The 26,139-nt window shown below is 43.2% G+C and overlaps 2 protein-coding genes across 3 annotated transcripts in view; both read left to right on the top strand.

Moving 5' to 3' along the window:
• Nucleotides 1-17,365, top strand: part of LOC311134353 (contactin-2-like) — an 80,762-nt gene extending 63,397 nt beyond the window's left edge. For both annotated transcript variants that reach the window (XM_084168003.1, XM_084168002.1), the window contains 11 exons: nucleotides 335-462; nucleotides 639-814; nucleotides 1,740-1,860; nucleotides 2,129-2,287; nucleotides 2,396-2,616; nucleotides 2,726-2,960; nucleotides 3,263-3,378; nucleotides 4,172-4,358; nucleotides 6,466-6,578; nucleotides 7,011-7,179; nucleotides 12,931-17,365. In XM_084168003.1, the coding sequence (XP_084024129.1) occupies nucleotides 335-462; nucleotides 639-814; nucleotides 1,740-1,860; nucleotides 2,129-2,287; nucleotides 2,396-2,616; nucleotides 2,726-2,960; nucleotides 3,263-3,378; nucleotides 4,172-4,358; nucleotides 6,466-6,578; nucleotides 7,011-7,179; nucleotides 12,931-13,040 (1,735 nt within the window). In that variant the 3' untranslated portion in view covers nucleotides 13,041-17,365. The remainder of the gene's footprint in view (nucleotides 1-334; nucleotides 463-638; nucleotides 815-1,739; nucleotides 1,861-2,128; nucleotides 2,288-2,395; nucleotides 2,617-2,725; nucleotides 2,961-3,262; nucleotides 3,379-4,171; nucleotides 4,359-6,465; nucleotides 6,579-7,010; nucleotides 7,180-12,930) is intronic.
• Nucleotides 17,366-22,189: 4,824 nt separating this feature from the next.
• Nucleotides 22,190-25,580, top strand: LOC311134356 (acidic mammalian chitinase-like). The gene is made up of 11 exons (XM_084168007.1): nucleotides 22,190-22,233; nucleotides 22,425-22,454; nucleotides 22,736-22,940; nucleotides 23,042-23,098; nucleotides 23,437-23,602; nucleotides 23,792-23,916; nucleotides 24,100-24,223; nucleotides 24,387-24,569; nucleotides 24,743-24,859; nucleotides 24,972-25,098; nucleotides 25,260-25,580. The coding sequence occupies exons 1-11, from the start codon at nucleotides 22,209-22,211 to the stop codon at nucleotides 25,466-25,468; spliced, it is 1,368 nt and encodes a 455-aa protein (XP_084024133.1). The 5' UTR covers nucleotides 22,190-22,208; the 3' UTR covers nucleotides 25,469-25,580.
• The last annotated feature ends 559 nt before the right edge of the window (nucleotides 25,581-26,139 follow it).

The raw sequence follows: 26,139 nt of genomic DNA, 5'->3' as shown, positions 1-26,139 counted from the left end.
GGTCTGTGTGTCTAGATGAAAAACATAATTAATTAACCTGTGTGTCTATGCGCGTGCGTGTGTGTACGTGTGTGTATGTGTATGAATGTGCACTTGTTACATCTCCAGAGGAAATTAAACATAAAGGGTAGAGGTTAAGGTCAAATGGAGATTAGAAGAGAAATGTGATCTGAAGGGAAAGTGTGTCATGTTTTAGATTTGATTTTGTCCTCGACTCCCATCTAACAAGCGCAAACTGCAAACACTTTAAAGGCCCAAACATTTAAAAAGCCCAAATTAATTTCCCAACTGTTAAGAGGAATGAAGGTAACAAGCTTCCTGCTTCTTCTTCCAGGGTGACAGTGACTCCAGACGGGGTGCTGCGGATCCACAACATTAGCAGGGCCGATGAGGGGAAGTATACCTGCTTTGCTGAGAACTACCTGGGCAAGGCCAACAGCACTGGACACCTGTCTGTTAGAGGTACACACACACACACACACACACACACACACACACACACACACACACACACACACACACACACACACACACACACACACACACTCACACACACACACTGAGACTATCAGAGGTAACTGAACTCCCTCACTATCCTCCTCCTCATCTGCCCTTGTCCTTTCCCTCCTTCCCTCCAGATGCCACTAAGATCACCTTGGCTCCCTCCAACGCTGACATCAATCAGGGGGAGAACGTCACGCTGCAGTGTCACGCATCACATGACCCCACCATGGACCTCACCTTCACCTGGGCTCTCAACGGAGCTCTGCTGGACCTGGAGGACCCCAGCGGACCGTACCACCGCGTGGAGGGGGTGAGTTAGTCAGGCCACAGTAGAGCAAACCATTGCAGGAATGGGGGGGTGTCATGATGAATAACACACAAACAAATCCACGGGTTCTCTTGGGGTTATTTTGAATCAAAGAGTTTGAAATTTAATTAAACTGCTTAACTGATTTTGGAATCAAACAGCTTGAAATTAGTATGATTCCCAGTTTGATTAATGAAAATAAGAACCATTAAGCAGGGTTTATTTAAACAATAAACATTTTTATTAGAGACAGCTATTATATGCTTAATTGATTAACTTAAGATCTACGCTGCAGACCATATCAAGGAGACCATCCATTTAATGTGCAGTCTCCCTCCCTACCGTTCACGTTTTGCTGACGAAACACTTCTAGGTTGATGATGTGACTTTGCCATTTTCCATGCCTCTGGGTTTACTGGGGTTAGAGTTTAGAATCCTGACCCAAACAAGTTCCGGTCAGCACCGTGATTTCACTGTCACTGGAGTCGTCTTTATAATGGTATCTACTTTTAAAGCCGAGTGTTGGATATAATTGAATTTCATTTTAAGTAAAGTTACCTTCAGTACTGCTGTGAAATGGTGATGATATGAATACTGAATACCTGGTTGTTTCTCTGTAGCAGACAGACCATGTCTCCAATTACTGAACAAGCTCTTTCTCTTTTTCTCTCTCTCTCTCTCTCTCTCTCTCTCTCTCTCTCTCTCTCTCTCTCTCTCTCTCTCTCTCTCTCTCTCTCTCTATACATATATATATATATCTGCCTCCCTTTCTCTCTGTCGCTCTCCCTGTCTTTCTCTCACCCTCTTTCTCTTTAATCTCTCACCCTCTTTCTCTTTAATCTATCTCTCTCTCTCACTCTCACTCTCATTCTCTCTCTCCACCCTCCCATTCTCTCCCCCTCTCCACCCCTCTATCTCTCTCTAACAGAAGGAGACCATAGGTGATCTGTTGATAGTGAGTGGTCAGCTGAGTCAGGCAGGTGCATACAGCTGTACAGCTCAGACCGTGGTGGACAGCGCCTCAGCCTCCGCTAAACTGGTGGTCAGAGGTAAAACACTGATCATACCACAACAACTCACCTGCCCTTTTCCTACGATGGTCATCCTTATAAAATGTTTGTTTTACAGCATTGCAGGATTTAGATGTAACATTTTATGAGGATTTTTTACTTACTTACTTACTTGCATAATCATCTTTATCCCCAGGCCACAATGAGCTACGTCCACTACTTTATGGGTGAGAATTTGTACTTGCATGTAAATGAAGGAAGTTAGATAAAAGTCCTGACTAGGCATTCTCCAACTGTCTCTCTTCAGGCCCCCCGGGACCTCCTGGTGGTTTGGTGGTGAAGAACGTTGCCGCGACGTCGGTGGAGTTGCGGTGGAGTCATGGCTATGACAACCACAGTCCCATCGGGAAGTATGTCATCATGGGTCACTCACCGCTGTCACCTGGTTGGAGGAGGATGAGGACAGGTAAGAGGACCACCACTGTCTGTGTGTATGTGTGTGCTTATCTGTGTACCTGTATGCTTTTGTGTCAATCAATTAATCCCCGCCTTCTCCTCCACTCTTCTCCCACAGACCCATCTAACATTGAAGGCAATGCTGAGTCGACTCGTGTGGTTGGCCTGTTGCCATGGATGGACTATGAGTTCCAGGTCATCGCCAGTAACATCCTGGGTAGTGGAGAGCCTAGCATGTCCTCTCACACCGTACGCACCCAGCAAGCAGCTCCCACAGTGGCCCCTAGTGGACTAGGTGGAGGAGGAGGAGATCGCAACGAACTCATCATCACCTGGACGGTCAGTGTGTGTGTGTGTATGTGTGTGTGTCTGTGTGTGTGTGTGTGTTAGAGAGAGAGTTTTGTCTTTGTGAAAATTGACATAAAGTTTTGTTTGAATCCGATCTCAGCCCATGGCCAGAGAGTACCAGAACGGAGATGGCTTTGGCTACATCCTGGCATTCCGGAAGCGGAACTCTCAGACGTGGGTGGTGGAGCGTGTTTCCAACGTGGAGTCGTCTCGCTACGTGTATTCCAACCAGAGCCTATCTCCATACTACCTCTTTGAGGTGAAGATTAAAGCCTACAACCGTAAAGGAGAGGGTCCCTTCAGCCAGATCGCTCTGGTGCACTCTGCAGAAGAGGGTGAGCAACCCAAACTCTAACTCTAACTTCAACCCTAACCTCAACCCTAGCCCTAGCCCTAACCCTTCAGTCAGATCACCCTGGTGCACTCTGCAGAGGAGGGTGAATCAGAACAGATCTGGGGCATGCAGAAAGGATTAGGAGCATTATGCTGGATTGCCACAAGAGGGCGAACAAAAACACAAAAAAAACAGATGAGTTTACCAACCACATTATGTAAATTCATTGTGTTTATCGTACTTATGTGTGTTAGATATGATCCGACTCCCCAACCCTTATTTTACCCCTGACCATCCCTGCAGAGCCCACGGTGGCGCCCTCGAGGATCAACGCCACTGCTCTGACAGCGTTCGAGATGCAGGTATCGTGGGACCCCATCCAACATCTCAGCACCAACGGCATCCTCCGAGGCTACGAGGTCAGGACCTGCACAACACCAGCATATATCATATATGTGACAAGCTATTCTTCCAGAGCCCTATGGGCGCTATGGGCCCTGGTCAAAAGTAGTGCACTATAAATGGAATAGGGTGCCATTTGGGACCCATCTCTAGACTTTTGCTCCAAACCAGTCTGAACCGGTGTGTGGGTGAACTGAGATAACAGCTATGGTGCTATTAGTCTCCTGACGCCACTGGAGTTGACCTCACCTCATCTTATCTTCTCAGCCTTGATCTGTTACCCCCACACTAATAAAGATGGTATTCATTTATTAGCTGGGCTGTGTTTGGTTGGGATCATCAGCATGTGCAGTCTGTCGACAGGCAGGTTAGGTGTGATGGTTGGTTATCATGATTTTCTTTAAATGTATTTAACTAGTGGGGAAACAATGGCAGAGTCATTAATATTATCACAGTTCAACAGGTGTCACACTTTGATCTTTCATATGTTAATTGTACATATTTGAAAGGAAACATTGTTTAAGAGAAGAAAAATAACAGAATACACAGAGCCTTCAGGTGAAGCATGAAACAACGAAGGGCTTAGATGTAAGACTCACCAAAAAATATGTTCATATTTATAGTACCACACAGTATATTGTGAGGAAGAGTACAGGTATCGAACATTCCTAATGATTTGACAAAGTTTGTGGGTTTTTTTCAGTAGAAGAAACAATATTCCAGTATTAGGCACCTCATTCCTTTAAGAGATGTACCCACGCTCACATAACAAATTGTTTGACAATACTGTCTGTATGTGTGTTTTTACAGATCCGGTACTGGCGTCAGCATGAGCGGGAGGCGTCTGCAGACCGTGTGCGTACAGCTGGGCTGGAGACGACAGCTCACGTGGTGGGACTGAGACCCAGCACCCGGTACCATGTCACCGTACTGGCCTACAACAGCGCTGGCACTGGACCAGCCTCACCCAGAACCACTGTCACTACCAGGAGACCACGTATGTAGGATACCCAACACACACACACACACACAGTATTGCCACCATCAAGACACCGTATGTATGACATAACACACACTATTGTTTTAATGCCCTGGCCCAAAGCCTCCTCCAGGATCAGATGTGAGCCGTGGGTTGACAATACTGGGTTAGGCCAGTAGTGTAAATATGAGTTCTCCCCTGTGGGCTGAGATGGATTGTCCCTACCAGCTGAGAACACCCAGGGGGTCAAACACAATGGGGCCATACTTGCAAACATTAGAAAAGGTTCAAGGTGAAGTTTAAGCATCAGCCAATTAAAATCATTGACCTAGTGTCACGTGATAGAACACTACATTGTAGCTAGTCCCATCAGATAACCTGGCACACGTTAGCCCTATGCTAACTTTACCAGGTGGCAGTGATTATTTCCTGAAACAACTTCCTCATCAGCCTATCAAAAATGTTACTTTTCTCTACAAACCAACGGCATTTCATAAAATAGGTCAACTTGGCCACCAGATAGATTTTGTAAACATCCAAAGTCAAGGTTTACTTTTGTTCCACTTGGTCTGTCACAAATATCAATATGTAGCATGATGCATCCTTGACTAGGCTACTAGCTACTAATGTTAGACAAAGTTTTTTGTACATAGTACGAGAGCCACAAGAGCCTTGTGGCCTTGTCAAAAGGCTGTCATTTAACACAATTGACATCACTGCCAGATGGCGTATAGCACTAAGGTGCTTAACATTCAATCTCTGAGGCACAGTAATTGTGGGTTTGAGTCCCTCTCAAGTTAAGCTTTTTTGTTAAGGAAAAAACTGTTCACTGCTGGTCCTTGATGCTCAATTCAAATAAGGCTTAAATGACGAAGTGGTTGATTCTAACAATGCATACAAAACGCTGTAAATGTAAGTGTAGCCTACATAAGAATTTAAAGGATGTTTTTGGTCTAACAGTAACTGTTATTGTTTTCTGTATGCTAGGCATATGTAGAATACTAATTCATCATTAAGTGGTCTTGCGAGACTGATTTTAGCTTTGATATAAACAGTATTAAACAAGCCCCATTCTGAGAGGTGGGGGAGCGTCGCTCCAGCAGCACTAACGTTACACCCCTATAAAGTAGCAGTAGCACATGTGTCGGTCTGCAAGAGGGACTCCACTAAGATCCTCATTAAATATAGCCTATTTGTAATCTTCATTTACAAGGTTTTGGCTGCAATTCCCTTCACAACACACTATCACTATAAATGTAATTCTATATTTTAAAGGAAAAAACGTATATCTCACCTGGGATTCGAACTTGCCGCAAACGGCGAAAAGTACCAGGTGCCAGGCTCGGTACACTGTGATCTAAACATCCAGGTGAAATCACATTTGAATTTGAATAGCAGATCGTGCCGTTTGACTTCTGTTAAGGATGCTCTCATGAAAAAGTGTTCTATCACGCCCACAAGTTTAACATATTTGATAAGCTGATGAGGAAGTTGTTACAGGAAATAATCACTGCCACCTGATGAAGTTAGCATAGGGCTAACATGTGCCATGTTATCTGATGGGACCAGCTGCAATGCAGCATTCTATCACGTGACAATACGGCAACAAATTTTATAGGCTGATGCTTAAACTTGAATTTAATCTTTTTCTAATGTTCGCAAGTGTGGCCCCAGTGTTTTTGGGAGGGGGGATCTCCACCATGCACCTGGCTACCAGTATCTACTGGGCTTAAGGGTGTAAAGGGATTCTTGTGGAGGATTTATAGAGTGAGAAGGAATCATGTCTGTGCTGATCCTGATACAGAGGATATTCTCCTCTCCCTTAAGCTACTGTAGACACTGATACCTTAACCCACTAACGTCAACATAAGGCACAAATATGTCTATATTATTATATTCTATATAATATCATGCCTTTTGGTTTGCAGTTCAATTACAGTTTGGATCGTCATGTTTCTGTGTCTGTAATATGTGCGTGAGACCATTGTATTACCAAGTTATTATCAAGTATCTAAGTTTAATTCCTCAATAACTTCCTGGTCATGTCTTGGTCATGTGACTCCTGGAAGGTGAGACAGGTCAATAAGTTGTTGTCTCTTGTTGTTTATTTTGTTTATTTTTACAGCTCCTAATCGTCCCCCTGGCAACGTGTCCTGGAAGACTGATGGCTCATGGGTAACTGTGAGGTGGGATCATGTCAAGACCCTAGACAACGAATCAGCCGTACTGGGTTACAAGGTGAGTGGTGTCTGTTTGTAGGAGAGGTGTGTGCATGTGGGTATGTTATTGTCATATTGCGAATGCACTGTCAAAATATATGAAATAATGTTAAGATGTGTGAAGTGAAAGGGGATATGTGGTGAAAATGAATAATGTTGTTTGCATAAACTACTTGTAATCCCTTCTGTAAATAATCAGATATGTAGTGCAGTAAAAAGGTAATATAAAAAAATCTAAGAGCATTTGATATGGCTCAGCTTGCCACTAGAAAGGCATTCAAGATATGGCATATCATCAATGGATAACATTAACCATCCTACACTGGTTTTATAGTGTGATGCTGTGCAGAGAAAAAAAGGAATGAAAACATTAGCTTACTAAACAAAGGGGGAAAGGAAAAACATTCAATAAGTTTGTGTGAAGATGTTCCCTCCCTCTGTCTTCTCTCAGGTCCTGTACAAGCACGAGGGCCAGTCTGCTCTGAAGGTTCTGGACAAGGGGAAGACGTCTGTGACCCTGCCCCTACCCAAAGACAATGGCTACGTGGTCCTGGAGATACGCTCCTGGGGGGAGGGGGGTGACGGAGCCGCACAAGAGACCATCGTCTCCCGAGACTCAGGTGAGACTTGGACTGACTGGGTGTGTCCCAATAATATCTATTTTCTCTTAAAGTGTACACTCGTTCACTACTTCCCACAAATCTATAAGCAGTGGATTGGTTAAAGGATGGGTTATAGAGCGTTTCCACCATATTTCTTATACCAGTAATTTCTTTTCAAATCAGTGAAGAGAAGTGAACAAGTGCACACTTTGGGAGGAAGGAAAGATAATTAGCACGTAGCCACTGACACAGATGTTTAATGGAAATTACTTCAGCACCCACACATTATTACAGAGTCACACACCTAGGGCTGCAAATATATATTATTGGAATCTTTTGCAGTTTACCAGTAAACTAACAGAACATTTGTAACTTTCAAGGATTTTATGGAATTTTATCAGATGGCATCTAGTGTCTTTTTTTGGGTACTTCAGATTATCACAGGTGTCTGTAATTATCTCTGTCCCTCACATGTAAAATTTGTGAAATAATAAAATAAGATTACTGAAAAAAATTATAGAATGACAAAGCTGTAAAACATTATCCTAAATATATATACAGTGGGGAAAAAAAGCATTTAGTCAGCCACCAATTGTGCAAGTTCTCCCACTTAAAAAGATGAGAGAGGCCTGTAATTTTCATCATAGGTACACGTCAACTATGACAGACAAATTGAGAAAAAAAATCCAGAAAATCACATTGTAAGATTTTTAATGATTTTATTTGCAAATTATGGTGGAAAATAAGTATTTGGTCACCTACAAACAAGCAAGATTTCTGGCTTTCACAGACCTGTAACTTCTTCTTTAAGAGGCTCCTCTGTCCTCCACTTGTTATCTGTATTAATGGCACCTGTTTGAACTTATCAGTATAAAAGACACCTGTCCACAACCTCAAACAGTCACACTCCAAACTCCACTATGGCCAAGACCAAAGAGCTGTCAAAGGACACCAGAAACAAAATTGTAGACCTGCACCAGGCTGGGAAGACTGAATCTGCAATAGGTAAGCAGCTTGGTTTGAAGAAATCAACTGTGGGAGCAATTATTAGGAAATGGAAGACATACAAGACCACTGATAATCTCCCTCGATCTGGGGCTCCACGCAAGATCTCACCCCGTGGGTTCAAAATGATCACAAGAACGGTGAGCAAAAATCCCAGAACCACACGGGGGGACCTAGTGAATGACCTGCAGAGAGCTGGGACCAAAGTAACAAAGCCTACCATCAGTAACACACTACGCCGCCAGGGACTCAAATCCTGCAGTGCCAGACGTGTCCCCCTGCTTAAGCCAGTACATGTCCAGGCCCGTCTGAAGTTTGCTAGAGTGCATTTGGATGATCCAGAAGAGGATTGGGAGAATGTCATATGGTCAGATGAAACCAAAATAGAACTTTTTGGTAAAAACTCAACTCGTCGTGTTTGGAGGACAAAGAATGCTGAGTTGCATCCAAAGAACACCATACCTACTGTGAAGCATGGGGGTGGAAACATCATGCTTTGGGGCTGTTTTTCTGCAAAGGGACCAGGCCGACTGATCCGTGTAAAGGAAAGAATGAATGGGGCCATGTATCGTGAGATTTTTGAGTGAAAACCTCCTTCCATCAGCAAGGGCATTGAAGATGAAACGTGGCTGGGTCTTTCAGCATGACAATGATCCCAAACACACCGCCCGGGCAACGAAGGAGTGGCTTCGTAAGAAGCATTTCCAGGTCCTGGAGTGGCCTAGCCAATCTCCAGATCTCAACCCCATAGAAAATCTTAGGAGGGAGTTGAAAGTCCGTGTTGCCCAGCGACAGCCCCAAAACATCACTGCTCTAGAGGAGATCTGCATGGAGGAATGGGCCAAAATACCAGCAACAGTGTGTGAAAACCTTGTGAAGACTTACAGAAAACGTTTGACCTGTGTCATTGCCAACAAAGGGTATATAACAAAGTATTGAGAAACTTTTGTTATTGATCAAATACTTATTTTCCACCATAATTTGCAAATAAATTCATTAAATATCCTACAATGTGATTTTCTGGAGAAAAAAAATCTAATTTTGTCTGTCATAGTTGACGTGTACCTATGATGAAAATTACAGGCCTCTCTCATCTTTTTAAGTGGGAGAACTTGCACAATTGGTGGCTGACTAAATACTTTTTTCCCCCACTGTATATATATATTTTAAAAACGTTATTTAACTAGGCAAGTCAGTTAAGAACAAATGCTTATTTACAATGACGGCCTACCCCAGCCAAACCCAGACGACGCTGGGCCAATTGTGCGCTGCCCTATGGGACTCCCAATCACGGCAATTAATTTAGTGAATACTATTGGTGTTTATAGTGAGGGTTTCAGCATGAAATAGCCTTTGTATTTTTTTGACACACTTTTATTTATTTTACTATGTCAATATGTCTTTGTTGTAAATGTTTTAACGCCAAACTGGTGGCAGTTGTGATAAAAGACAAACGTTGGAAGAGTTGCAGAGTTGCCATTGTTGATTAGATACTTTTTTCATTAATTATTCTATATTATCTTGAACCATTATGGTCTATCCATTAGAAACTCATGGACAATATGGACACAGATATAAAAAAAAATCATGCTAAATATGAAAACAGTCGTGGTCAAAAGTTTGAGAATGATAGTATTGGTCTTCACAAAGTTCGCTGCTTCAGTGTTATGAGATATTTTTGTCAGATATTACTATGGTATACTGAAGTATTATAACAAGCATTCCATAAGTGTCAAAGGCTTTTATTGACAATTACATTAAGTTTATGCAAAGAGTCAATATTTGCAGTGCTGACCCTTCTTTTTCAAGACCTCTGCAATCCGCCCTGGCATGCTGTAAATTAACTTCTGGGCCACATCCTGACTGATGGCAGCCCATTCTTGCATAATCAATGCTTGGAGTTTGTCAGAATTTGCGGGGTTTTGTTTGTCCACCTGCCTCTTGAGGATTGACCACAAGTTCTCAATGGGATTAAGGTCTGGGGAGTTTCCTGGCCATGGACCCAAAATGTCGATGTTTTGTTCCCCGAACCACTTAGTTATCACTTTTGCCTTATGGAAAGGTGCTCCATCATGCTGGAAAAGGCATTGGTCGTCACCAAACTGTTCTTGGATGGTTGGGAGAAGTTGCTGTCGGAGGATGTGTTGGTACCATTCTTTATTCATGGCTGTGTTCTTCTGCAAAATTGTGAGTGAGCCCACTCCCTTGGCTGAGAAGCAACCCCACACATGAATGGTCTCAGTATGCTTTACTGTTGGCATGACACAGGACTGATGGTAGCGCTCACCTTGTATTCTCCGGACAAGGTGTTTTCCGGATGCCCCAAACAATCGGAAAGGGGATTCATCAGAGAAAATGACTTTACCCCAGTCCTCAGCAGTCCAATCCCTGTAACTTTTGGAGAATATCAGTCTGTCCCTGATGTTTTTCCTGGAGAGAAGTGGCTTCTTTGCTGCCATTCTTGACACCAGGCCATCCTCCAAAATCTTCACCTCACTGTGCTTGCAGATGCACTCACACCTGCCTGCTGCTATTCCTGAGCAAGCTCTGCACTGGTGGTACCCCGATCCCGCAGTTGAATCAACTTTAGGAGACGGTCCTGGCACTTGCTGGAATTTCTTGGGCGCCCTGAAGCCTTCTTCACATCATTGCTTTGCACTTTTTGTGCAAAGCAATGATGACGGCACATGTTTCCTTGCACGTAACCATGGTTAACAGAGGAAGAACAATGATTTCAAGCACCACCCTCTATTTAAAGCTTCCAGTCTGTTATTCTAACTCAATCAGCATGACAGAGTGATATCCAGCCTTGTCCTAGTCAACACTCTCACCTGTGTTAACGAGAGAATCACATTTACATCATTTAGCTGACGCTCTTATCCAGAGCAACTTACAGTTAGTGCATACATTATTATTTTCACACTGGCCTCCCGTGGGAAACGAACTCACAACCCTGGCGTTGCAAACGCCATGCTCTATCAACTGAGCTACCTCCCTGCCTGCCATTCCCTCCCCAACCCTGGGCCAATTGTGCGCCGCCCCATTGGTCTCCCGGTTGCGGCCGGCTACAGCAGAGCCTGGATTCGAACCAGGATCTCTAGTGGCACAGCTAGCACTGCGATGCAGTGCCTTAGACCACTGCGCCACTCGGGAGACACTGACATGATGTCAGCTGGTCCTTTTGTGGCAGGGCTGAAATGCAGTGGAAATGATTTTGGGGGATTAAGTTCATTTTCATGGCAAAGAGGAACTTTGCAATTAATTGCAATTCATCTGATCACTCTTCATAACATTCTGGAATATATGCAAATTGCCATCATAAAAACTGAGGCAGCAGACTTTGTGAAAATTTATATTTGTGTCATTCTCAACACTTTTGACCACGACTGTACATTTACAAGTTATTCAAATATAAATTACCAAAGTTACCATAGATTACCTGTTCATGACCAAAATTCCAGCTTTACAACTCTACACACACCACATAGCCCCAGAGCTTATCTAGGCAAGGCAGGGTTTTGTGTCAAGTTTAAGTTACAACCCCACCTAGGACTAGTCTAATAGCTACACCACTCCTGCTGTGATCAGAACTCACTACAGGAGGATATACAATAACCAAATCCCATCTCCTGTTCTTCCTGTTCTGCACGAGTCTGCCCACGGCTAACAGGATTAGCTAGCTGTCACACACAGAAGGGTACAAGAACTTAAGTGGTAATTGGAACCACGCGGCTATACACGGCAGCCCAGTCATAATTAGCTGGGAGGATGAGGTCAAACTGTTCTGTGAAATCCATGTTTCTGATAGCCTATCATTTCTCAGGTGGGAATTGGAGTATTGGAACCGTCTAGCTTTCTGGAGTCCCGTTGCTGCCTGTGAGGTTAGGTTGCTAGGCTGCTGTGGGAAGTTGAGGTTCGTCAGTGAGTGACAGGGTTTAATGAGAGTCAGTGAGGGTTAATGGGGGTTTACCTCACTGGATTCTGTATTAGTGCCTGTCTATTACACACATGCAGGAATGCACACATACTGAACACATGCGTCGCACACACACACACACACACACACACACACACACACACACACACACACACACACACACACACACACACACACACACACACACACACACACACACATACACATTGCTCTTTGGAGTGTGCTTAAGACTGCTTAAGACTAGCAGTGTTCCAGGCCCAGTCTCTAGACCCGGAAGGGCTGTGTGAGCCAGTCAGAGAGACAGGGGTTGTTAGTCAGTGTCTCTCAGTTAGGTTTTCCTTACTGAGCTCAGTATTAGAGCTGTGACTCCTCCAATAGTAAAGGAGACAAGAAGGTAACTGTTACGAGTGGCGCAGTGGTCTAAGGCACTGCATCGCAGTGCTAGCTGTGCCACTAGAGATCCTGGTTCGAATCCAGGCTCTGTCGTAGTCGGCCGCGACCGGGAGACCCATGGGGCGGCGCACAATTGGCCCAGGGTAGGGGAGGGAATGGCCGGCAGGGATGTAGCTCAGTTGGTAGAGCATGGCATTTGCAACGCCAGGGTTTTGAGTTCGATTCCCACGGGGGGCCAGTATGAAAAATTAAAAATAATGTATGCACTCACTAACTGTAAGTCGCTCTGGATAAGAGCGTCTGCTAAATGACTAAAATGTAAATGTTACGATACTATTGTACCAGAGCATGTCCCCATTTTTTTTCTCTCTCTCTCTCTCTTTCCCTCTCTCTCTTTCTTTCTCTTTCTCTCTCTCTTTCTCTCTCTTAAACAGGAACTGGAATGATGGTGCAGAACCAGGCGGGATCCCCATGGTCCAATCACGCTCCTCTCCTGCTCACCGCCACACTCTCCATCACTCTCATTGGCTTACTGGACCTGTGATCTACAACAATCCCTGGACATTATGTTTCATGGTCTAAGCCGATTGGTCAAATTCACCGATCTGGAGTTTTGTTGGGGTGGGGTTAAGGGACGAATTTGAACAGGTGGGGAGGGATGTGTGGGGTAATATTTTGAAGCAAGGGGGATGGTAGGAGTTGTCAAAATGACTAATGGTTATTTTATTCTTCTTTTTATAAGAAAATCAAAGAGGGTAATTTTTTTACGTGTGGGTCTGTGGTGTTTCAAGGGGGTCAGACTACCTGATTGTCAGTTACATTGGTGTCATTAGAACCATGCCTTATGGGGATAAGAGAGGCCTTTGTGCTTTACAGCAATAGATCACGCTCTCCATGTCTCCTGGCTTTCCCTACTCTGCTATAAACTCAAGGCTCACTGGCGTATGTCACCCAAATCAGCCTGTGTATGTAGAACATCATGTGTACATACCATAGAGAATGATAGAGGACTCTAGTGCCCAAAAGCACGTTTTAGCATGGGTAGTTGAGGACTTTCACCATTTGGAAGTAGTCAAATGGGTGGGACATCCTATGGGTTAAGGAAGGATCACATACTTCCATCCAGGTCATCAGGAGGGATCAGCCAATGGTATACCTGTGAGCAAACATTACATAACTGCAGGTGGCAGTAAATCCCAAACCTTCGCTTTATACATTTTACATTTACAATTCAGTCATTTAGCAGACACTCTTATCCAGAGCGACTTACAGTTAGTGAGTGCATACATTTAATTTTAATTTTTTTCATACTGGCCGCCCGTGGGAATCGAACCCACAACCCTGGCTTTGCAAGCGCCATGCTTTACCAACTGAGCTACACGGGGCCTGTTCAAACAACACACTCCAGGTGGCAGTATTTTTTTACCAACTCATAGAAGTAGTAGTAGAAGAAAATTTACTACTTAAAAATGGAGATGGTCTCAATGGCACTGTCTGTGCGCTCACAGACGCCATAATGGGACAGATACAATGATGAGTCCTCTATAATTCTCTATGGTACATACATACAGAACAGTAGACAACGTCTCTGGTTCCCTCAGATACTGATCAACTCATACGTTTGTATCTAGAATAAGATGAAGGGGGATAAAACAGTGATGTCATAAATCTCATGATTTTTGAGAACGTCTACTTCAAATGGAACACACTGTAAATAGAATGCTAACTTAGCCTACTGGTCTTTCTTATGACACATTCTCTGTTTAAAATTGTCCTTTTTCTCATCCTAGGGTTTTCTGCCTGTGTGTTTGTTTGTTTACTTTATTGTTTGTTTGTTTGCGTTGGCAGCATCAGGATGAATCACTTCAGTGGTCCAAATGAATGTTTACCTTTTTTATCGTTTATGTTTAGATGAGAGAACACAACTTGATAAAGATCTTTATCAGTTCTTTAAACTGCTAAAAAACTATGTGTGATCACCAACGTACAGTGTTATCGTTAGTATTATTATGAATGTCAACATTATTCTGTCACCTATCTATTAACTTTTATGTAACATGTCCTGTTGTTCATTAACTGTTAATCATGCAACACTTCTACCATAAATACTGTCGGTCTGAGGAGAGTTTGCAGCAAGGATACGACATCTAAGGAACACACCGCATCTGCTAGTTAATCATGAAGCCCCTGTGGTATTGATTTGGGTGTAAAGCGAGGAGAATACCCGCACATTGTTTAGATGTTCCCGATGTTTCCAGAGTTACAATAGCAACATGTCAACCACTGTCTTTGTCAAGTGTTTTGCCACTGTACATTAAACCTGTGGCAGCTTTTGAACAGTGACCCCTGCGCCTATTAAGTCTGCGGAATGTGTGTTCTGTACTGTACCTTGAACTATTGATTTTGGGTATAGCCAAGAAGTTAAATGGTAAACAGCTATTTCAACACACATTCTGTGTGTCTGTTCTCAATATAACTACTGTTAGATACAGCTTAGAAAACAGGAAACAAGATGAAAACTACTGTATGTTGTCTCTTGTTGTTTTATTCCATTTCTGTTGGTCTGAGCCATATAAAGGCAGGTTGGCCAGTAGCAGTACATTTGTGCTGCTACATGTTGTTCTATGCAGTAGAACAGTTCTAGGTATCAAGAAGCTCTGTGGCACTCCGGGGTTTGTTAGTCATCAAAAATTGTAATTGTAATTCTATGATTTCAATACATCTCAGGAGTGTAGGAATCAAACAATACTTTTTATAGTTTGCAAGAGGTCTTGTTTTGTTATTTGTAAATGTCTGGGAGTTGAAAATGGTTTGTTGAGCAAGTGGTTGGATGATGGACCACTTGGTTTTTCCAGTGCTGTTTGTTTGTTAGCTACATCTCACATTTTAGGGCCAAAGCTGTATAGAAATTATTATTGACTGTTTTAAACAGACATCGACTGATTATCAACATCAGAATGAGCGCGATACAAACACACGCTGGATATGAAACATGTTGATGACAATCTGTTACAGCAACAACACCACTATACCCAGAGTTCCCAGTTGTGACAGTCGTGTTGTTTTCATAATACATCAATGTATTCAGCAGCACACCTGGCAGTTTTTATGTTTTAGACCCATAATGTTGTTTTGCTTCCAGTGTGTGAAGCCATTCAACCCTGTGCCTGACGGTGTTCAGGGTCATTTTCTATTGGATTGGGAGTGTTGCGTTTTATAAACTGTTTTGGTATGTTGATCACTGTACCTTAAAATAAAGAGGGCAGCTAAAAAAGACGTGACTGTCCATACGTCTTGTAGTGATGAGTTACTTGAGCAAACTCTCACTTTGAAGTTGAAGATAGTGAATGTGTGGTACTACTGTCGTTAAAACTGCACAACAAGCGCATCAACTTGACTCTCTTTCAACCTGCCTGTCAAACTATAGTCAAACATGTTGTTGATGATATGATATCTAATTTAGCAGCTTCTGCAGGGTCAAACAGTTACTAAGGCCTGATATGTTGAAAGGCACTGGACCACTCAGTTATGTAGACTGTATCACATCTAGCTGTTCAATAATGTTTAAGATAAACTGATACGGCCACCAACTGGAAAAGCAGCCTGTGTTCCCGTAAGCACAGGATAGGAGTTATTATGGTAAAGACATATACTGAGTGTACAAAACATTAGGAACACCTTCCTAATATTGAGTTGTACCCCCTTTTGGACTCTACAAGGTGTTGAAAGCATTCCACAGGGATGCTGGCCCATGTTGACTCTCACAGTTGTGTCAAGTTGGCTGGATTTCCTTTGGGTGGTGAACCATTCTTGATACACATGGGAAACTGTTGAGAGTGAAAATCCCAGCAGCGTTGCAGTTCTTGACACACGCAAACCTGTGCGCCTGGCACCTACTACCATACCCCGTTCAAATGTACTTAAACCTTTGGTCTTTCCCATTCACCCTCTGAATGGCACACATACACAATCCATTGTCTCAAGGCTTAAAAATCCTTCTTTAACCTGTCTCCTCCCCTTCATCTACACTGATTGAAGTGGATTTAACAAGTGACATCAATAAGAGATCATAGCTTTCACCTGGATTCACCTGGTCAGTCTGGAAAGAACCGCTATTCCTAATGTTTGTACACTGGATCTCACTTATCATCGGTCTGTAGATACTGTACTGTACTGTACTGCTAGAGTACAGTTGTTAGCACACACTTAGCGCACAATCTCAGAGCCTACTGTTTGGTGGGTAGTGTTGTTCCTTCTTCACCCAGCATTGGTATAGGTCTGAGAAGACACACAAGTACACTTGATCTTCCCTTGCTTATTCTAATCCAACGGGGAAGGTTGCCTCAGCCATGGAATGTTGTTGCCTTTTTGGTTATGTACTTAATGCTAGCTTATTCATTTGTGTGTGTGTGTGAATGTTTTTGTTAACACAACGCTTTTCATATTCAAAACTCCCATTAGCTAAAGATCTATTAAAAGGCATTATCATCTCACATGCTGTAATACTAAGGTGACATCATGTCCAACAACTGTTCTCGGAATGTCAACTTCAGGAAGTCTGATTGGTCGGTTCATCTCTCACTTCGTGGTGGAAGCTATGATGGCGCTCGAAGTAGATGTTGCCCATAACCACAGATCTAGGATCAGTTACTCTCCCCCTAATCCTAACCTGAGCAATTAGGGGGGTGAAAACAAATCTGTCCCTGTATCAGTGGTTAAAAAGGGCAACCTCTCTGCTGGGATGTGTTTGTCTGTCAGCTGGATGGGCTGAAATGTTGATATGTTATGATACCGTTTGGCCAATCTAAATCTGTGATTGAATGGGAATGTGAAGGGGGATGGCACCTGTAAATATGACTAAATAAACACCTTGGGGTTGTATTTAAAACATTCCTGTTCCACTGTGTTTTTTTATTTCCTTACCACTGTTGGATTTGCATGGATGATGAAGCATGATCATAGACTGCTTCATTATGTCAGTTGTGACATATCAGGATGAATAGCCCCTATTACAGTAAGGCAAAATACTTGCCATTTTACCTAGTGTGCGTCATTTCATCTATTAGGTTCAAATCAAATCAAATCAAATTTTATTGGCCACATGCGCCGAATACAACAGGTGCAGACATTACAGTGAAATGCTTACTTACAGCCCTTAACCAACAGTGCATTTCTTTTTAATAAAAAAGTAAAATAAAACAACAACAAAAAAGTGTTGAGAAAAAAAGACCAGAAGTAAAATAAAATAACAGTAGGGAGGCTATATATACGGTGGGGTACCGGTGCAGAGTCAATGTGCGGGGAAACCGGCTAGTTGAGGTAGTTGAAGTAATATGTACATGTGGGTAGAGTTAAAGTGACTATGCATAAATAATTAACAGAGTAGCAGCAGCGTAAAAAGATGGGGTGGGGGGGGGCAGTGCAAATAGTCCGGGTAGCCATGATTAGCTGTTCAGGAGTCTTATGGCTTGGGGGTAGAAGCTGTTGAGAAGCCTTTTGGACCTAGACTTGGCACTCCGGTACTTGCCGTGCGGTAGCAGAGAGAACAGTCTATGACTAGGGTGGTTGGAGTCTTTGACAATTTTGAGGGCCTTCCTCTGACACCGCCTGGTATAGAGGTCCTGGATGGCAGGAAGCTTGGCCCCAGTGATGTACTGGGCCGTACGCACTACCCTCTGTAGTGCTTTGTGGTCGGAGGCTGAGCAGTTAACATGCCAGGCGGTGATGCAACCAGTCAGGATGCTCTCGATGGTGCAGCTGTAGAACTTTTTGAGGATCAATCATCTCACAATCATCTCCTTTGTCTTGGTCACGTTGAGGGAGAGGTTGTTATCCTGGCACCACACGGCCAGGTCTCTGACAAACTTAATGATGGTGTTGGAGTCGTGCCTGGCCATGCAGTCATGGGTGAACAGGGAGTACAGGAGGGGACTGAGCACGCACCCCTGAGGGGCCCCCGTGTTGAGGATCAGCGTGGCAGATGTGTTGTTACCTACCCTTACCACCTGGGGGCGGCCCGTCAGGAAGTCCAGGATCCAGTTGCAGAGGGAGGTGTTTAGTCCCAGGATCCTTAGCTTAGTGATGAGCTTTGAGGGCACTATGGTGTTGAATGCTGAGCTGTAGTCAATGAATAGCATTCTCACGTAGGTGTTCCTCTTGTCCAGGTGGGAAAGGGCAATGTGGCGTGCAATAGAGATTGCATCATCTGTGGATCTGTTGGGGCGGTATGCAAATTGGAGTGGGTCTAGGGTTTCTGGGATAATGCTGTTGATGTGAGCCATGACCAGCCTTTCAAAGCACTTCATTGCTACAGACTTCAGTGCTACGAGTCGGTAGTCATTTAGGCAGGTTATCTTAGTGTCCTTGGGCACGGGGACTATGGTGGTCTGCTTGAAACATGTTGGTATTACAGACTCAGTCAGGGACATGTTGAAAATGTCAGTGAAGACACTTGCCAGTTGGTCAGCACATGCTCGGAGTACACGTCCTGGTAATCCGTCTGGCCCTACGGCCTTGTGAATGTTGACCTGCTTAAAAGTCTTACTCACATCGGCTACGGAGAGCGTGATCACATAGTCATCCGGAACAGCTGGTGCTCTCATGCATGCTTCAGTGTTGCTTGCCTCGAAGCGAGCATAGAAGTGGTTTAGCTCGTCTGGTAGGCTTGTGTCACTGGGAAGCTCGCGGCTGTGCTTCCCTTTGTAGTCTGTAATAGTTTTCAAGCCCTGCAACATCCAATGAGCATCAGAGCCGGTGTAGTACGATTCAATCTCAGTCCTGTGTTGACTCTTTGCCTGTTTGATGGTTTGTCGGAGGGCATAGCGGGATTTCTTATAAGCGTCCGGGTTAGAGTCCCGCTCCTTGAAAGCGGCAGCTCTACCCTTTAGCTCAGTGCGGATGTTTCCTGTAATCCATGGCTTCTGGTTGGGGTATGTACGTACGGTCACTGTGGGGACGATATCATCGATGCACTTATTGATGAAGCCAGTGACCGATGTGGTGTACTCCTCAATGCTATCTGAAGAATCCCGGAACATGTTCCAGTCTGTGCTAGCAAAACAGTCCTGTAGCTTAGCATCTGCGTCATCTGACCACTTTTTTATTAACCGAGTCACTGGTGCTTCCTGCTTTAGTTTTTGCTTATAAGCAGGAATCAGGAGGATAGAGTTATGGTCAGATTTGCCAAATGGAGGGCAAGGGAGAGCTTTGTATGCGTCTCTGTGTGTGGAGTAAAGGTGGTCTAGAGTTTTTTTCCCTCTGGTTGCACATTTAACATGCTGGTAGAAATTAGGTAGAACGGATTTAAGTTTCCCTGCATTAAAGTCCCCGGCCACTAGGAGCGCTGCCTCTGGATGAGCGTTTTCTTGTTGACTTATGGCCTTAAACAGCTCATTCAGTGCAATCTTAATGCCAGCATTGGTTTGTGTTGGTAAATAGACAGCTATGAAAAATATAGATGAAAACTCTCTTGGTAAATAGTGTGGTCTACAGCTTATCATAAGATACTTACCTCAGGTGAGCAAAACCTCGAGACTTCCTTAGTATTTGATTTTGTGCACCAGCTGTTGTTTACAAATATACACAGACCGCCACCCCTTGTCTTACTGGAGTCAGCCGTTCTATCCTGCCGATGTAGCGTATAGCCCGCTAGCTGTATGTTATCCATGTCGTTGTTCAGCCACGACTCGGTGAAACATAAGATATTACAGTTTTTAATGTCCCGTTGGTAGGATAACCGTAATCTTAGGTCATCCAATTTATTTTCCAATGATTGAAGATTGGCTAATAGGATTGATGGGAGCGGCAGTTTACTCGCTCGCCGTCGGATCCTTACAAGGCACCCCGACCTACGTCCACGATATCTCCGTCTCTTCCTCATGCGAATGATGGGGATTTGGGCCTTGTCCGGTGTCTGTAGGATATCCTTCGCGGCCGCCTCGTTGAAGAAAAATTATTCGTCCAATACGAGGTGAGTAATCGCTGTCCTGATATCCAGAAGCTCTTTTTGGTTATAAGAGACGATGGCAGAAACATTATGTACAAAATAAATTACAAATAACGCGGAAAAACACACACAATAGTACAATTGGTTAGAGGGCTGTAAAACGGCAGCCATCTTCTCCGGCGCCATTTGATACGGTTGGGGGGGACCTGGGTTGATTGTCTCAAGGGTTGGTTGTTGCAGTGCTTATTATTCCCAATCTAGAGGGTGCTGTGTAATATTAAAATGTGTAAATTCTTTGAAAGAACTCATCCATCTGGTCAATTCATGGCAGCATGACAGGTTTCACGTATTTATTAGTCGTATGTACAGGATATACACATGGTATACACCGTCCAATGAAATGCACACCATTTTTTTCTGTCACACACCCACACGTACACGTGTATGCAAAGACATGCATACACAAACTAATTTACTCAAAATGTCATATGTTGCTCTCAAGGCATACATTTCTGAATTCTGTTAGGAATATTGTTTGATCAAAGAAAGGCTTGGCTATTTCTAAGACTCTGTATGCTATAGTTCCTGTTACAAAAGGAATAAGCAACTAGCAAACATTGTGACAACTAACCCCATACTGTGTGACAACCAACCCCATGATGGAGTGTGTGTTTGATGGCTTATAACTCCATGTTGGATAAAAAGGGTCCCCATGTCAACCCAAGGCCTTGGTCTTTCTATTAAGGCTAAAATGAGTCTTGTAAGATATACTGGTGCTGAGAAATACACATGAGAGTAAAAGGTGTGACAGCCAACTCCAGTCTGCCCTAATCAGTCAATCTCCCACTACCCGGAGTAGCCAGGAAACGTATCACTTGCACTTTGATACCAATTATTATTAGGGAAAGTGAAAAGTATAAATCAGCAAGAACACAGCACAGCTAGGAACTCGCCCTTTGTTACTGGTGGAGAAAGGTAATACGATCACATCGATATTCAAGTTTTGTATGTAATATGTAATTGAATATTCATGTATGTATCATAGCTTGTAATATCAGATGTATTATCAATGCTATATTGCAACTTACTTATCACCCATAACATGGTGATAACAGTGTGTTTATTAATTATCTTGTGAATAGCATTTGAAAAGATCTAGGTTTGTTAACAGTGGATGTAAGTGTGTGTATGCATACATCAGACCTGGTTCAAATACATTATTGAATACACTGCAGGATGGGTGCAATTTGTAAGTCGCTCTGGATAAGAGCGTCTGCTAAATTACGTAAATGTAAATGTAGGTGGAGTCGACCCTTTTGGGACTTTTTCATTGCTTCCATTATACAGGTCAAGTTACAGTATGTGAAGTGCACCTCAAGTATTTGAAAGTGTTTATACATTTGACCTAGGTCTGGGTATACATGAATGTGGTTTTGTTTGATATCTAGTTATCAAGAACAATAGGTCCATGGGTTACTAAATGTTAGAGATCGTGAAATACGAACACTATCCAATACTTTGTGATACCTAATATTTACAAACTTGGTTGATCTGAATTAACAACATAACAACAGAATTGCTCTATGCTTTTAAAAAGTATTTAATGAATTAAATGTTATAATTGCATAATTATACAATTTTTTTTACATATTTATATTTAAGAATGTATTTATTCATCAATTTGTTTGTTTATTTATTTGTTTGTATGTATTCATTTATTTAAAAAAATCTTTTTTTTTTCAGGTACATTGTTTTTTTTCAGGTACAATGGCCAGACTTACTGTGCTTTCAGGTACATGCCTTCTTCAGTCATTACCATCATCCTCATCCTCCTTATCATTACCATCATCCTCATCCTTATTATCATTACCATCATCCTCATCCTTCTTATCATTATCATCATCCTCATCTTATTCTTCAATGTGATCCTCTGGTAAACAAGTCCCTAGTGTCTACTCTGTTAACTCAGTAATCTTTCCTCAGGTCTGGGCCTTCTGCTGATGGTGCAGATTGGTAAGCGTTTCCCTCATCAACTTTTTTACATTTCTCAATTGACATGTTCAGACCACAGAGATAAAGATTGTGTTCAATTTAATTATATGGTTTAGATCTCCTTATCTGAGCCCCAATTATACCTCAGAGGCTCGGTAATCCCATTCAAATTCATGCATCCTACATAAGCATTTGAAATTAGGAATCCCAATAAACACAATAGTCCAACCCACTATTTTAGAGAACCCCAAAGGGTCAATGTGAAATTCAGCCTCTGGTTAGATTTCTTCTTCTCCCTTCAGCCGCCTCCACCAAACTGGTATGCCACATGACCAACTGGTCCCAGTACCGCCCCACCACTGGGAAGTTCACCCCTGAGAATATCGACCCGTTCCTCTGCACCCACGTGATCTACGCCCTGGCCACCATCAACAGCTTCAACCAGGTCGCCCCCATCGAGTGGAATGACGAGACCCTCTACAAGAGCCTCAACCACCTGAAGAATGTGTGAGTGACTCTGGGTTGACTTCAGTGAGAGTTGGGCCTTAGTTGATAAATCCATGATGAACACTAGGTTTGACTCTTCATCTTACCTCTCTGATATGCAGGAACCCAATGATGAAGACTCTGCTGTCTGTCGGAGGCACAGTCAACGGACTCAGCCCGTAAGTCTCTAGTGATTCTTATTGTTTCTTCACAATATTTTATTGCGATTTCACAGCTATCCAAAAGCATGGTTTGCTATAAGATAAAACTTCACTTTCACATCTTTCCACTGATCCACATTAAACAGATTTGTCTTTTTGTACCCAGCATCTAAAAAAATATATTTTAATGGTGCAGGTTTTTATTGTTTCCCAGTCCACTCCTTTTTTATCGTAGTGTTTTATCGTAGTGTTTTATCATAGTGTTTTATCATAGTGTTTTCCAGTTCCCTACTTCTGTACATCAATAGGCTCAGGACCAGAGTAACGGTTTACATTGTCTCCCTCCACCCCTCTAGATTCATCGGCATGGTGTCCAAGCCTGAGGGCCGCCAGGCCTTCATCAAGTCAGCCATCAGCTACCTGCGTTCCCACGGCTTTGATGGTCTCAACCTAGCCTGGGAGTTCCCCACTCAAAACGGCAGCCCCGACGGAGACAGGGAGAGGTTCACTGAGCTCGTCAGAGTAAGCTTGCACAGAAACTTTTTTACTAACAGTTATAACATGAGTGAGGATTTGCACCTTTATCTTTCAATGTGTTCCTGTCATTTTCTGTGACTGGTTATCGTTGTAGCGCTGTCTATCCAGCTCAGCCTGAAGAGCAGTTTAGTTGTGATTATTTTCTGTACCTAATGTCTCTGTATGGCTTTACAGGAGCTGCAGAAGGCCTTTGAGAACGATGCTAAAGATACCAGGCTGACCCAGCTGCTCCTGTCTGCCAACGTGGCTGCTCTTCGGCCCACCATCAACTCCAGCTACGAGGTGGCCCAGATCGCCAGGTACTGTAGACAGCATGGGTCTGGGAGAAACCCACTCAGCTGAAATAAGAATTGAAGTCTCTGTTTTCTTTCTTTCTCTTTTTATCTCTCTCCCTCGCTCTCTTTTTCAAACAAACACACTATATATAATTAATTCCCTTCATACACTATATATAATAATTAAGTCTCTTCATGTCTCTGCAGATCTCTGGACTTCATCAACGTGATGACCTATGACTTCCACGGACACTGGGAGAGAGCCACAGGACACAACAGCCCACTGTTCCGCAGCAGCCATGACTCAGGGACACACTACCACTTCAACGTCGTAAGACACACTTTCTTTTTTAACATCTATGCCGAGTCTTTCACCAGGAAGCACTAGTAAACCATTGTGTTATTGATCATGATTATTTTAAATATAGGAAATATTGGTATAGATGTCCTCCATTGTAGCTCCCTTGTCTGAACCACCTGTCCCTGTGTGTTAGGACTCTGCCATCACCTACTGGCTGGACAACGGTGCTCCCGCTGAAAAGCTGCTGATGGGTTTCCCCACCCACGGCCGTACCTACCGTCTCACAACCTCCAACACTGGCCTGGGAGCCCCCACCAACGGCCCTGCTGACGCTGGCCCTTACACCCGTGACGCAGGATACTGGTCCTACTACGAGGTGCTCTAAAACTTTAATAACTATGTTCATGACCATACATTTGATCAACTTTTTTTTTTTTTTACTCAAAGCATACAGGCCACGAATCTCAAAACACTATACGTCATTTTGTGTAGTTTGTTTGTTTATCTGTTTTTTTGTCATTATCTAACATAATGTTTCGCTCCTCCCAGGTCTGCTCCTTCACCTCCGGTGCAACTATCGAATGGGTTGATGAGCAGAAGGTCCCCTATGCCGTCAAAGGCAGCTCCTGGGTGGGCTACGACAGCAAGGAGAGCTACGCTGCCAAGGTACATGCCAGGAACATCTCAGTCAATATCAATCAATCATGCAATCAATCTATTTATCTCTAAAGCCATGTCCATGTTAACACATCTGTCTGTGTCTTCCTTGCTTCATCAGGTCCAGTGGCTGAAGACCAAGAACCTGGGAGGAGCCTCTGTGTGGACCCTAGACATGGATGACTTCAGTGGGGCTTTCTGTGCTGATGGCCCCTTCCCTCTCATCAACCACCTCCGCAACTCTCTGGGTAAATTAACTTCCATTCAGTTCAATTCAATTCAATTCAAGGGACTTTACAAACCTCTTAAGTCAAGTACAGTAAAGGTATACAGTATGTAGGTCTATATGTAATCTCAAACTCTCCTCCCTTTCTCCATACCTCCTTATTTTTCTCCCTCCCTCTCCCAGGCTTCGCCCCCAAGCCCACCACCACTCGTGCCCCCACCACCACCGCTGACCCAATCCTCAGCTTCTGCTCCGGACGTCCAGACGGCCTGTACGTCAACATCTTCGACAACACCACCTACTTCCAGTGTTTCCGTGGCAACACCTACCTGCACAAATGCCAGCCCGGCCTGGTCTATGTTGATGCCTGCAAGTGCTGCAACTGGCCCTGAATTACTGCTAGCTATGTACTGTAGGACCAATTACTTAGAATACCATAACAACCTTCAATGACAACATGCTGTTAAGGCAATAACCTACCTTAGCAACTGGTCCTGAACTGCAACTGGCAAAATTAGGCAATTAGTCATAAATAGACATATTTTAATTTTGTCCTTTTCTATTTGCCTGGCTACTATCTTCCTCAATAAAAAAATAATAACATATAATGTGAATGTTTAATTTTTGCTTGACGTTTTTCATATCTAACCTCACTTGTTGTTTGTTGTTTTTCGATGCAATTGAAGAGTGCTGTAATGTTTCAAACTGTTTGATTGTGAATAAAAAGCCTGCATCCAAATATGTCAATGCACCAAAGCAGTGGGCTAAATCAGGGTCACACAGAGTGTTTCTTGGTAGTCTTAAACAAATCTACTCTGAAACAAAAGTATACACCTCACACACATGGTTATGGGCTTAAGAAAAGAAGACACCTGAACCATGTCAGTTACAGATTTTAAATGTATTCAACTTTGAGTTTGCATCCCAATATTACACTTTATATACATCACAGAAGACTGAAATATAACAAAACAGTTTGACACAGAAACACTGGATTTTCTGAGTTAAAAATAAAATAATGTTTATTAATTATGAAATTGTGAAAAATATTAATAACATTCCA

This window comes from Coregonus lavaretus, assembly GCF_964263955.1.
Source record: "Coregonus lavaretus genome assembly, chromosome: 8".
Taxonomy (NCBI): Eukaryota; Metazoa; Chordata; class Actinopteri; order Salmoniformes; family Salmonidae; genus Coregonus; species Coregonus lavaretus.
This window is presented reverse-complemented; position numbering and strand designations above follow the sequence as displayed.